At 40.4% G+C, this 13209-nt stretch overlaps 1 protein-coding gene across 1 annotated transcript in view; it reads left to right on the top strand.

The window, feature by feature from the left end:
• The first annotated feature begins 777 nt into the window (after positions 1–777).
• The window catches only part of CLASP2 (cytoplasmic linker associated protein 2), a 222189-nt gene continuing 209757 nt past the window's right edge, over positions 778–13209 (top strand). Inside the window, 1 exon segment of the mRNA XM_017892934.1 lies at positions 778–1336. Coding sequence (XP_017748423.1) covers positions 1142–1336 — 195 coding nt within the window. The 5' untranslated portion in view covers positions 778–1141.

Below are 13209 nucleotides of genomic sequence, written 5' to 3' on the forward strand. Positions count from 1 at the left end.
CCTAGTAATGCCAGTCCTTGGTATTTACCCATGAGAAAAAATATATCCACACAAAAAGTTATGCACTAACCGTTGCAGCAGCTTTATTCATAATTATAAAAAATAGGAAACAGCCGAAACATCTACCAACAAGTGAATGGATCAACAAATGGTAGTGATTTCACAGAATGGAGAGCAATAAAAAGGAATGGACTTCTGAGACACCGGCAGCGCTGGATGGACCTCAAACATTATGCTAAAAGAAACCAGACTCCAAAAAAGTAGACTGTATGAAGTTGAGGAACAGGGAAATCTATGTTACCGTGATAGAAATCAAATTAGAATTGCCTAGGGGAGAGGCGGTAATTGGGAAGTGTCTTGGGACTTCCTGGGGTGTTGGAAACGTGTTGTATCCTCACTGGGGTGGTGGTTACACTGATGAATACATTTGCCGAAACTCATGAAGTGTACGCTGAAGATCTGTGCGTTTTACTTTATGCAAACCGAATTTAGTTTTTATTTTTTGGTAAGTATTACACAGTGACTGCGGTGGTAGCTGGAAGCAGAAGTCATGAGTGTATTCTGTTTTTTCGGTTTTTGTTTTCTTTAAACCGGCAGTGGGGGCGGGAAAGGGGGATGCTAAGTACCAGAAACTTTCCTAAGCGTTGAACAGAAGTGGAGGAAAACTTGGAAACGTTCTACATTTCACAGGGCGAGGGCACGCTGCCCCAGCAGCGGCTAGCGAAGAACGGCCCGCCTCCCGGTGGGCTCCAACCAAGTAGAACCCCAAGTCTCCCTAGAGGTCCTATCGCTCCCAGCGGTTTCCGCAGCTACCTCCACCACCTCCTCAGCGAAGCGCTAGCCGGACGGGAGGGCCCTCGCCGGCGTCGTGCTGACGTCACGCGCGTGCTGACGTCGCCCGCGGCCGCGGCTTCTGAAGCTGGCTGGGGCTCGGGGGGGCGCCGAGTTTGACTAGTTTGGGGGCGGCTGGGCGCTTGGCGTCCCTCCCGCCGCCCGCTGCGCCCCCGCAAGCCGCGCCCCGGGCTGGCTAAGTGAGTCCCGCCCGCTCCCGCGGGGACCCGCACTAGAGGCTGGGCGGCGCTCGGGGAAAGTTGGCCGCTCACAGACTGGCAGGCGGGCAGGCGGGCAGGCGGCCGCAGCCATGGAGCCCCGCAGCATGGAGTACTTCTGCGCCCAGGTGCAGCAGAAGGACGTCGGCGGCCGGCTGCAGGTCGGCCAGGAGCTCCTGCTCTACCTTGGCGCCCCTGGCGCCATCCCGGACCTGGAAGAGGACCTGGGCCGCCTGGGCAAGACTGTCGACGCGCTCACAGACTGGGTGGGTTCGAGCAACTACCGGGTAAGCGACCGCGGCGAGGCTGGGCTGGTCACGCCCTCCGCGGCGGCCCTTTAATCCCCAACGCGAGCGCCGGACCTGGAGAGCTCCAGTCCGAACCGCCGCTTAAGAGGGGAAACACACTTTTGGGAGGCCGAGGCGGGCGGATCACGAGGTAGGGGGTTCGAGACCAGCCTGACCAACATGGTGCAACCCGTCTCTACTGAAAATACAAAAATTAGCCGGGCGTGGTGGCGGGCGCCTGTAATCCCAGCTACTCAGGAGGGTGAGGCAGGAGAATCGCTTGAACCTGGCAGGCGGGGGTTGCAGTGAGCCGAGATCGAGCCACTGCATTCCAGCCTGGGTGACAGAGTGAGACTCTGTCTCAAAAAAAAAGAAAAGAAAAAAAAATAGGGGAAACAGAGGGGTCGCGCGTCCCCACTGGGCAGCGAGTACTGACTTCTGACCACGTTTTTCTGCACTTGTGAACAATGACAAATTCAGCGATTCCGTGACACGTTGCGGAGTTACTAGGACACAGTATTGATCACTTATTTTAAAAAATAAAAAAGTGAAAGACTTCGACATTTGTGTTCACCTGGGTAAACACTACCCAGACCAACACTTAGGACATTAGGATACGATTTTAGGTTAATGTGTCTTAGTAGATAGGCTAATGCTGGGAAAACAAAAGTTACGAAGAGGAGGTACAAGAAGGAATGAGCCTCTCTAAAGAGTCCATAGTAGGCAGGTTGTAATGTAGCCACGTTGGGAGGCCAGGTAAATATTTTGTATTTAACTTGTCCCGTAGTCGTTAGTAGTTACTTTTCTTTCTTGTCTTCTGGTGGCAGTGTTGCTTTAAAATGCTGGCTGCAACTTCCCATGGATGAAGTGATTCTTCTTAGTAACATGTTCTCATAATCCAGCGAATAGGCTGTAGTTTGAAATCTTTTATTCAAAAAGAAGAAAGGCAGACTCTAGAATTATGATGCAGATTTAATGGTAAAGCCCAGATGAGTTTTGGAAAGGTTAGACTTTTTACAGGGATAGTAAAGTTTGAGAACCATGTCGATGCTTCCTTACATACCATCTCTTTATTATTTTTAAAAAGTTTGGGGAAATGGTAATTTAATAATATATCATTACCATTTGGGAGATTATTTCTTCTTTGGAAGAAACAAGCTAAATTTACTCTGCAAGAAAGGCATATACATATTCACACTCAAGATAGTTGATTTTATGCTACAGCATAGACTGTTGTAGAAAGACAGCGTTTTGGTAATGTTTGCACCCCTTCCCAAGTGAAGATCGATTTGCCATCTTTTACACGTGCTGTTGTGAATTGGCTTTGGGCCATTTCACTCATCATATGTGCACTCAGTGAATGACAGTTGAGCAATCATGCTGATATTCTGTGATACTACAGTATGCTAATTTTCTCTTATGCCTCTAAGCCCTACTTCTACTCGGTGCTGTGTTTTTAACTGTTCTTTAAGAATTAGAATCCATCAGGGGTCTCATCCAGGTTCTCAACTGTTTTCACTACACATTTTCCCCATGCTCCTCACTAGATAAGGTAGCCAAAGACAATTTCAGCAATCAGAAGAGAACTGCCATAGTCTCCCACCACCTATCTATACACTTCCTTGTAGCTGTGACCATATAATCTACCTTCTTCCTTATTAGAATAGATAAATTGCCTGTTTTCCTCATTTATGCCATTCCCTCCACAAAAGTATTAGATTCCATGCCTTCTTGCTTACCCAAGGACATTGATCCATCAATTCTGCTCTCTTTCCTAAATCATTAGTTCTCCCCTTTCTGTTGAATTCTGTAGCATAAAAACTTTTCTGACATTGTTAGGGAAAGGGCATTCTAATTAATCTGTTGCTTTAGGTTTTATAAACTAAGTTACCCAACTGGGTAATCTTTTTTTTTTTTTACTTAAGATACAATAAAACATATTTAACTATTTTAAAAGTGTGTCATAGGAGTTTTTGAACATACAAATAGAATCATATCTCAATTTCAGTTTATACTGAACAAAATACAATTTTTCTTTGGATTGGTAGTGCTTCAGAATCTGAGTGTCTTAACAGTCATTGTGTTAGTAAATTTGAGTGCCTCCTGTATGCTGGGTATTCAAGATGCTAAGGATCCATCCAGCTTTAAACAAGACAAGGCCCATTCATTCAGCTTCATTAGGATATTTATCGATGACCTGTTATTATCAGGAACTTACTCTTCTAGGCATTGCAGATACAGTGGAGGAGAGGAATACACAGGAAAGATAAATAAAATGTAAAGTGTGTTAGATGGTGTTAAGTGGTTTGGAAAGAAAAACAGTGAAGGGAATAGGGAATACTAGGCAAGATACATATGTTGGAATTTTAAATAGTTGGTCGTTGAAGACCTCATTGAGAAGGTGACTTAACAGAAGATGGGAAAATGAGATTCCTGCCATTGCGTTAGAAAGAGGTAGACAGGTATAGAAATTAGATCATTTCAGGTAGCATGTGCTTGTAAATAAACATGGTTTGAAATGCTTATAAGACTCTACTTTGGGTGGTCAAAAGAGGTGTCATGTGAGTGCAGACACTGAAGAAACATAAGAGTGAAGAATAATTGAAGCAGAGAAAACAGCAAATTCAGAGACCCTAGTTTTGTTGAGGAACATAAAGAAAGCCAGCCTGGCTAGAGTTTAAATGAGTGAGGTGTTAAGAAAGACAAAGTTGAGGAAGCAGGTATAAAGTCATAGGATTTTATTCTTAATATGGTGGAAGTAGCTGGGCAGGTATGAAGTCATAGAATTTTATTCTAAATATGGTGGAGGTAACTGGGAGTGGTGGCTTGTGTCTGTAGTCCCAGCTACTTGGGAGGCTGAGACAGAAGGCTTACTTGAGGCCAGGAGTTTGAGACCAGCCTGGGCAACAGAGCAAGTTCCCGTCTAAAAAAAATAAATACAGTGGGGGGTTTTATGTGTGTAAAGGGTGGCTGCTTTGTGGAGAGTCGACTATAAAGGAGTAACAGAAGCAGCAGCGAGATAATGGTGGCTAGGCCTGGTTTGATAGCAATGGCAATGCTGAAAAGTGGAAAATTTGGGCTATGATTTGGTGGTAGATCCACTAGGAGCTCCTGTTGGATTGGGTTTGAGGGTTGAAAGAAAGGAATTATGGATAATTGCCTTGCTTCAGCAGTAGATTAGATTGTGCTGTTTATTGAAATAGGGAAGACTGAGAGAAGAACAAATTGGGTGAAGGATATAGAAAGTTTAGTTTTTACTGTGTTAGGTGTGAGAAGATTGTTTAACATACAAGTTGAGATGATAGACAGTTGGGGTCCCAAGTTCAATGGAGAAGTCATAATTGAAAATTCAGAATATAGAAATAGGCATATATGTGATATAGGTAGTCTGACATTTGACTTTTACTCAGAATGCTCCTGCAATTTCAGGAGTTCTCAAATTTTTAAATGGTATTATGGCAATAAAAATTGCTTCATAAAATACAGTTAAGTATGATAACCACCATTTACAGAGTCCTTAGTGAGTACCAGGCACTGTCTCACATGCTTTATTTGCATTGTCTCATTTAATATTTTAAGATGGCCTTAGGAAATTGGTGTACTATTGTTTTCCTTTTTTTGTAGAAAAGGAGACAAGTATATTGCTTTAGACCATAGACTTGGTAAATTAGTGGAGGAGTTGCTTGAGCCTAGGGAGATTAGAATATCCATATTCCTTTTCTCTACTTTTATAAACCTCTGCAATATCCTATTATTTGCCAGCTCTACTTTTACTTTTGTATATTATGAGGATTAGTAACATTTACATTTCATCTGCAACCATAGGGTAAGTTGACGTTAAAAAATGGAGAAAACGCAGCCTGAGCAAGATAGTGAGACCTCATCTCTACAAAAGAATTAGCCCAGGATATTGAGACTGCAGTAAGCCATGATTGGGCCACTGTACTCCAGCCTGGGCAACAGAGCCAGACCCTGTCTCGGGGGAAAAAAAAGAGAAAACAGTGAAAGCATTTATAACTATGTAGTGCTATGTAGTGTGGGGCTGTGTGGTAGCATTTCATGTATTCTCAGAATTTAAAATCATAGCCCCTTTCGCATTCTGAGGAGGATACTTCCCACCATTGGTGTCACCTCAATTATATATCCTATAAACTATTAAGAAATATGCCATTTTTTAGTTTGCCAAAAGAGGTGAGGTTTATCTACCCATTAATACATATTGATGTTGCCTATTCCATTTACCTGCTGTATAGGTGAACATCCAGGTTGTTTTTATGTTGCCTATTCCATTTACCTGCTGTATAGGTGAACATCCAGGTTGTTTTTAATTCTTTATTTTTAACGTTGTCCTTTTTGTCACCTTGTTACATATGCATAAAAAATTTTTCTATGGCGGTGATTCTCAATCCTGTCAGAGTCAGTGCCCTCTTTTAATTACCCCTTCTCCCGTTTCAATTCTGAAATAAAATTTATAGATAATATCTGATACACATAAATTTTAAAAACCTCTAGAATGTACTAGCTGTACTATAAAGGAAAATCACACATAATTTATGAGGTAAAATATATTTCGACATGTAAATATGTCAACCCGACTATCTATGAAGACCTAATGATAGTTACATGGTTGTAAATGCTGCCGCCACTAATTCAGACCACTTCAGGTATATAGTTGCGTGTGTTTTCCCTTTTTTTTTTTTTTTTTTTTTTTGAGATGGAGTTTTGCTGTTGTCGCCCAGCCTGGAGTGCAGTAGTGCCATCTCAGCACACTGCATCCTCCACCTCGTGGGTTCAAGTGGTTCTTCTGCCTCAGCCTCCTGAGTAGCTGGGATTACAGGCACACGCCACCACACCCGGCTTATTTTGTATTTTTAGTGGAGACAGGGTTTCGCCATGTTGGCCAGGCTGCTCTCAAACTCCTGACCTCAGATGATCCACCCGCCTTGGCCTCCCAAAGTGTTGGGATTACAGGCATGAACCACTGCGCCCGGCCTTGATTCACCCCTTCACCAGTGACATTACTGTTGGTGATTATGATATGCTGGAACTCTAAATTCTGAACCTCATTTCTTTGAACTTGAAGAGTTTTACCACCCCACGTAACATCTGTTTCATTAAGCTCACCCATTAATCATACCCTTACATTCATTCTTTTTTAAAAATTTTTTTAATTATAATTTCAGTGGTTTTGGGGGTACAGGTGGCTTTTGGTTATGTGGATAAGTCCTTTGTTGGTGATTTCTGAGATTTTAGTGCACCTGTCATCCAAGCAATGTACACTACCGATACATAGTCTTTTATCCCTCAACCTCCTCCGAGTCCCCAAAGTTTATTTTACCATTCTTATGCCTTTGATTCCTTACAGCTTAGCTCCTAACTTGTAAGTGAGAACATACGATATTTGATTTTCTGAGTTTCACTTAGAATAATGGCCTCCAGCTCATCCAAGTTGCTGTAAACGACATTATTTTGTTCCTTTTTATGGCTGAGTAGTATCCCATGGTGTATGTGCACCACATTTTCTTTATCCACTCATTGGTTAATGGGCACTTAGGTTGGTTCCATGTCTTTGCAATTGTAAATTGTGCTGCTATAAACATGCATGTTCCTGTGTCTTTTTTATATAATGATTTCTTTTCCTTTGGGTAGATACCCAGTAGTGCAATTGCTAGATGGAATGGTAGTTCTACTTTTAGTTCTCTAAGGAATCTCCATACTGTTTTCCATAGTGGACACCAGCAGTGTAAAAGTGTACCTTTTTCATCACATCATATCACACCAACACCCATTGTTTTTTTGACTCTTTAATTATGGCCATTCTTGCAGGGGTAAGGTGGTATCTCATTGTGATTTTAATTTGCATTTCCCTGATGATTAGTGATGTTGAACATTTTTTCATATGTTTGTTGTCCAGTTGTATATCTTCTTTTGGAAATTGTCTATTCATGCCCTTTGCCCACTTTTTGATGGGATTGTTTTGTTTTTTTTTCCTTGCTGATTTGAGTTCCTTGTAGATTCTGATACTAGTCCTTACGTTCATTCTTAATTCTGTTTTCTCTCTTCATTCTTGTTTTATGGTCCTCATTTGATAAACTGTTATACTGAGCTGAGCATGGTGGCTCACACCTGTAATCCCAGCACTTTGGGAGGCTGAGGTGGGGCGATCACCTGAGGTCAGGAGTTTGATACCAGCCTGGGCAACATGGTGAAACCCCATCTCTACTAAAAAAAAAAAGAAAAGAAAAATTAGCCAGGTGTGGTGGTGCATGCCTGTAATCCTAGCTATTTGGGAGGCTGAGGTGGGAAGATCCCTTGAACCTGCTAGGCAGAGTTTGCAGTGAGCTGAGATTGTGACACTACAGTCCAACCCGGGTGACAGAACGAGACTTTGTCTCAGAAAAAAGTGCAATACTGGTTAATCCCACTTTGCCTACCCTGTACCTGCACTAGTGCAACTGAAGGTGTTTGGGGAAAAACACAAAACTTCTTTAACTGGCTTCATTTTAAATTTCTGACCATCATGTGGGCCCTTAATGCTGCCTGACAGTCATACTATATTTTCTTAGTTCATTCACGCTTTCACTTAAACAGCTATTCTACATCTTTTCCTCTCCGCTTAGTCCTACTGGTACCTCTTCTACGATCATTGTCAGCTGAGGCATGCATTGCTTCCGACTTCACCGAAAAAATGGAAGGAATCAGAATTTCTTTTTTTGAGATGGAGTCTCACTCTGTCTCCAGGCTGGAGTGCAGTGGCATGATCTCAGCTAAAGCTTACTGCAACGTCCGTCTCCTGGGTTAAAGCGATTCTGCCTCAGCCTCCAGAGTAGCTGGAACCACAGGTGCCCGCCACCACGCCCTGCTAATTTTTGTATTTTTAGTGGAGACGGGGTTTCACCATGTTGGCCAGGTTGGTCTCAAATTCCTGACCTGTGGTGATCCGCCCACCTTGGCCTCCCCAAGTACTGGGATTACAGGCGTGAGCCACCGCGCCTGGCCAACTCCTAGGTAATTTAAAGTGTGAGTATTATAAATGCTATTTGTTCTTTTGTATTTTTACAATTTATTTATTTTGGAGACAGGATATTGCTTTGTTGCCCAGGCTGGAGTGTAGTGGCATGATCATAGCTCACTGTATCCTCCAGTTCCTGGGCTCAAGTGACCTTCTGGCCTCAGTCTTCTGAGTAGCTGGAACTATAGGTATGAGCCACTATAGCTTTAAAAATTATGTTTTTTGGCTTATAGAAATAAAATGGCATTTGGTATATTGATTTTATGGCTAGCCTGCTTATTATTATAATAATTAAAACATGTTTTTTCCAATTTATAGATTTTAAAAGGTTTTCTATAGGTATATCACAGACTAACAACAGTTTTGCCTGCTTTTGGTGTATTGGCTAAGACCCTTAGGATTAGGATGAATAAAACACCTTGTGTTCTGGGTACCAAGGGTGTTTTCTAACATCTCACCATTAGGAATCATGATCTCTTTAATTACAAAAACTTTATTATGGAGAATTTTGAACGTATGTAAAGGTAGACAGTAAAATAAATTCAGCCACAATGCTTATCGGCCCGTGGCCAATCCTACCCCATCACTGTGTCACAAATCACAGATATCATACCGTTTCATCCCCAGGACTTCCTAGTTACTGTCTCAAAGATACATGTTCTTTTTCAAAATTTATTAATGTCACCTCAACATCATCACAATTATAAAACAATAATTCCTTTATGTCACATGTCCAGGGTTCGCATTTCTAAATCTTTTAGTAAGTTATTTTAAGAAAAGTTGGGAACCAAATAAGAGCCACATCTTGTGATTCATTAATATATTATCTTCCTATTGCTGCTAACAAATTATGACACACTAGCTTATACACTTATACATTTATTGTTTTACAGTTCTATAGGTCAAAAATCTAAAATGGGTTTCTTTGGGATAAAATCAAGGTGTCAGCAGGATTATATTCCTTCTGGAGACTTTAGCAGAGAATTTTCCAGCTTCTAGGGGATGCCTGCTTTGCTTGATTCTTGGTATCTTTCTCCATCTTCAAAGCCAGCAGTATAACATCTTCAAATCTCTTCGTCTGACCTCTTCTGTCATCAAATCTCCTCTGACTGTGGCTCTTGGCCTCCTTTTTACAAGTACCCTTGTCTTTATAAGGATTCCCCCTTATAAGGACCCTTCAAATAAATCCACACATATATAGTCAACTAATTTTTGACAAAGACACCGAGAATACACAATGGGGAAAGGATAGTGTCTTCAATACACAGTATTGGAGATACTGGATATCCACATGCAAAAGGATGAAATTGGACCCTTATTTTACACCATACACAATAATTACCTCAAAATTGATTAAAGACTTAAATGCAAGACCTAAAACTGTAAAACTCCTAGAAGAAAACATAGGAGGAAATATCCTTGACTTTGGTCTTGGCAGTGATTTTTTGAATTTGACATGAAAATACAGCCAACAAAAGCAAAAATAAACAGGGGAACTACATCAGACTACAAAGTTTTCTGGACAGCAAAGGAAGCAATCAAAACAAAATGGCAGTCTACTGAATGGGAGAAAATACTTGTAAATCATATTTGATAAGGGTTTAGTATCCAAAATGTATGAGATGCTCGTCTAACTCAATATTTGAGAAGATACCAACATCAGTCATTGTTAGGGTAATGTAATTCAGAACTACGATGAAATATCACCTCATACCAATTAGGATGTCTGTTATCAAAAAAATCAAAAGATAACAAATATTGGAGAGGATGTGGAGAAGAAAATTGTACACTGTTGATGGGGATGTAAATTGGTACAGCTATCATGGAAAATGGTAAGGAGGTTCCTCAGAAAATTAAAAATAGAGCTACCATGTGCTCCACTTCTGAGTATATATCCAAAGAAAATAAATCACTGTCTGAAAGAGATACTTGCATTCCCTTGTTTTGCACCATTATTCACAATAGCCAGGATATGGAAACCACTGTGTCCATAAACAGATGAATGGATAAAGAAAATGTGGGGTGTGTATATGTATGTGTTTATATGTATACACACACACACACACACACAACACATAACACACACACAAAGGAGTATTATTCAGCCTTAAAAAAGAAGGAAATCCTGCCATTTGTGACAACATGGATGAACCTGGAAGACATACTAAGTGAAATAAGCCAGACACAGAAAGACAAATACAGCATGATCTTACTTTTATGTCAAATCTTAAAAAAAAAAAAGTCAAATTTATAGATAGTAACAGAATAGTATGGTGATTACCAGGGATTGAGGGATGTGGAAAAAGGGGAGATATTGGTCAAAGGGTACATGTTTTCTTTTATGTGTAAGTTCTGGAAACCTAATGCACAGTATGGTGACTATGGTTAATGTGTATTGTACTTGAAATTTACTAAGAGCGTAGATGTCACGTTCTCACCACAAAACAGATGGGGAGGGAGACCCTTGTGATACCTTTAGGCCTAGGATAATCCAGGGTAATTTTTCCCTCTCAAGATCCTTAATTGTATCTGCAGAGTCCCTTTTGCCAAGTGTGATACCATATTCAGAGGTTCTGGGAGTCAGGATGTGAACGCCTTTGTGAGGTTATTATTCTGCCTGCAAGAGTCAACATATTTATTAAGTCTCTTTTAATGTTTCCCCCTTAGTCTCTCTCTCTATTTAAAAAAATTCTTGAGTTTTATTTGTGTAGATTTTTCCCACAGTCTGGATCTTGCCAGTTTCATTCGTGTAATGATGTTTGACTGTTCCCTCAGTTTTTCCTGTAAATTGGTAATTTAGTTGGATCTAAAACTTAAATGGAGTCCTTTTTTGGGGGGCGTGGGGGCAAGACTGTTTAATAGGAAATACTGTCCTTCCATCTCCTTCCTGGAGGCACATGAGGTATGGAAGGCACACAAACTCTAGGTCTGTTTTTTTGTGTGATGTTAGAGGCCATTAACATTCAGTGTCTAGATCTATTAATTCATTAGAGTTTGCAAAACGGTGATATTTGAATTCTGTTATTTCTTCATTTATTGTCTGGAATAGTTTTACAAAGAGAAACTTTCCCCATTTACAGTTATTTACCCAGTGATATGGTTTATATAGAATGGTAGGTATATTTCTATGATTCTTTCCATTTACTTACTAATTGTGAAAATAATGGTTTGTTTTTTTTTTTAGTATCCTTCAAATGTTTTGTTTTTGTTTTCATATAATTATGAACGTATATATTTAAATATACCTAATGTGTTTCAAGACAATGAAACAGTTATTACCCTTTTTGATATTCAAACTGTCCTATCTTGACATGACCCTAGCAATCTTTGACTGCTTCTTTGCTGTCTAATATCACAAGATGTATTTCCTGCTCCAGCCCAGGAATGAACCACCTCTCCATGAAGCTCTTGATCTTTTTTCATGGGAAGGGGTGCCTGGAAACTGCAATGTGGTGCTAGTGGTATTCATTGTCCTTGTTTGGTCATTGTTTCTAGATTTCTTTCAGTGGACAGAGTTAGATCTTATTTTATTTGGTTAATTTTTATGTTTTGAGACAGGGTCTCTGTCTGTTGCCTAGTCTGGAGTGCAGTGGCACAAACACAGCTCACTGCAGCCTCAACCTCCTGGGCTCAAGCAATCCTCTTACCTCAGCCTCCCAAGTAGCTGGGACTACAGGTGCATACCACCATGCCCAACTAACTTAAAAAATTTTTTTTCTAGAGATAGGGTCTCCCTGTGTTGCCCAGGCTGGTCTTGAACTCCTAGGCTCAAGCAGTCCTCCCGTCTCAGCATCCCAAAGTACTGGGATTACAGGCATAAGCCGCTACACATGACCTATATTTTATTTTAATTTTAAAAATATATCATGAGTTCATACGGATATTTCTAATTCAGATTTAAGGCTACAGTTTTTACTTCTGTCTTCTATCTGTATTTTTTCTGTCAACAACAATAAGATTTATAAAGACCGTTAGCTGTATTTTCCGTTTTGTTTTGTCTCTAGGATATATCCCATTGACTAGATAGAGTCAAATTGCTGTGTTTCAAGTCACTTGGAAATAGTCTTTTTTGTGGTTATGGTACTAACTCGATGTAAATTTAGATTCATTTATTTTATTTCATTTTCAATGAAATTTTATTTGGTTAATTTCAATGAAATTTCATTTTCAATGAAATAAAATAGTTGTTGCTAAAAGAAGGTGTCTTCAAAGAACTCTAGTTTCTTTCTCTGTTCCTTGTATCCTGTTCTCACCATTAAAATTTTATTTTCCATCATTGTGTCTGTGTGTGTTTTTGTGTTTGTTTTTTGAGACAGGATCTCACTCTGTTGCCCAGGTTAGAGTGCAGTGGCACCATCATGACTCACTGCAGACTTGATGTCCCAGGCTCAGGTGATCCTCTCACTTCAGCCTCCCTAGCAACTGGGACTACAGGCGCATGCCACCATGCCTAATTTTTTATGTCTTGTAGAGATGGGGTCTTGCCATGTTGTGCAGGCTGTTATCAAACTCCTGGGCTCAAGTGATGCTCCCACCTTGACCTCCCCAAGTTCTGGGATTACATGCATGAGCCACTGCACCCAGCCATCATTGTTTTTTTTAAACATTTATGTCTGTCTATATCTACTTAATTCCCCTTTTTTTGATATAAATACTTCTCCCAACTTTGCTTTTTTCACTTAACAGTATATTGTGGAGATCATTGCATAGCAGAATTAGGGTAGTCTTCATTTTTATTTTTAAAGTGTCATAGTATCCTGTAGTGTGGATACACCATGGTTTATTGAATCTGTCCCATACTGATGAATGTTTGCATAGTTTCCAGTCTCTTGTAGTGAATAATTTTTGCATGTCTTTTCAT

Source organism: Rhinopithecus bieti, unplaced genomic scaffold, assembly GCF_001698545.2.
Source record: "Rhinopithecus bieti isolate Rb0 unplaced genomic scaffold, ASM169854v2 scaffold_22039, whole genome shotgun sequence".
NCBI classification, from domain to species: domain Eukaryota; kingdom Metazoa; phylum Chordata; class Mammalia; order Primates; family Cercopithecidae; genus Rhinopithecus; species Rhinopithecus bieti.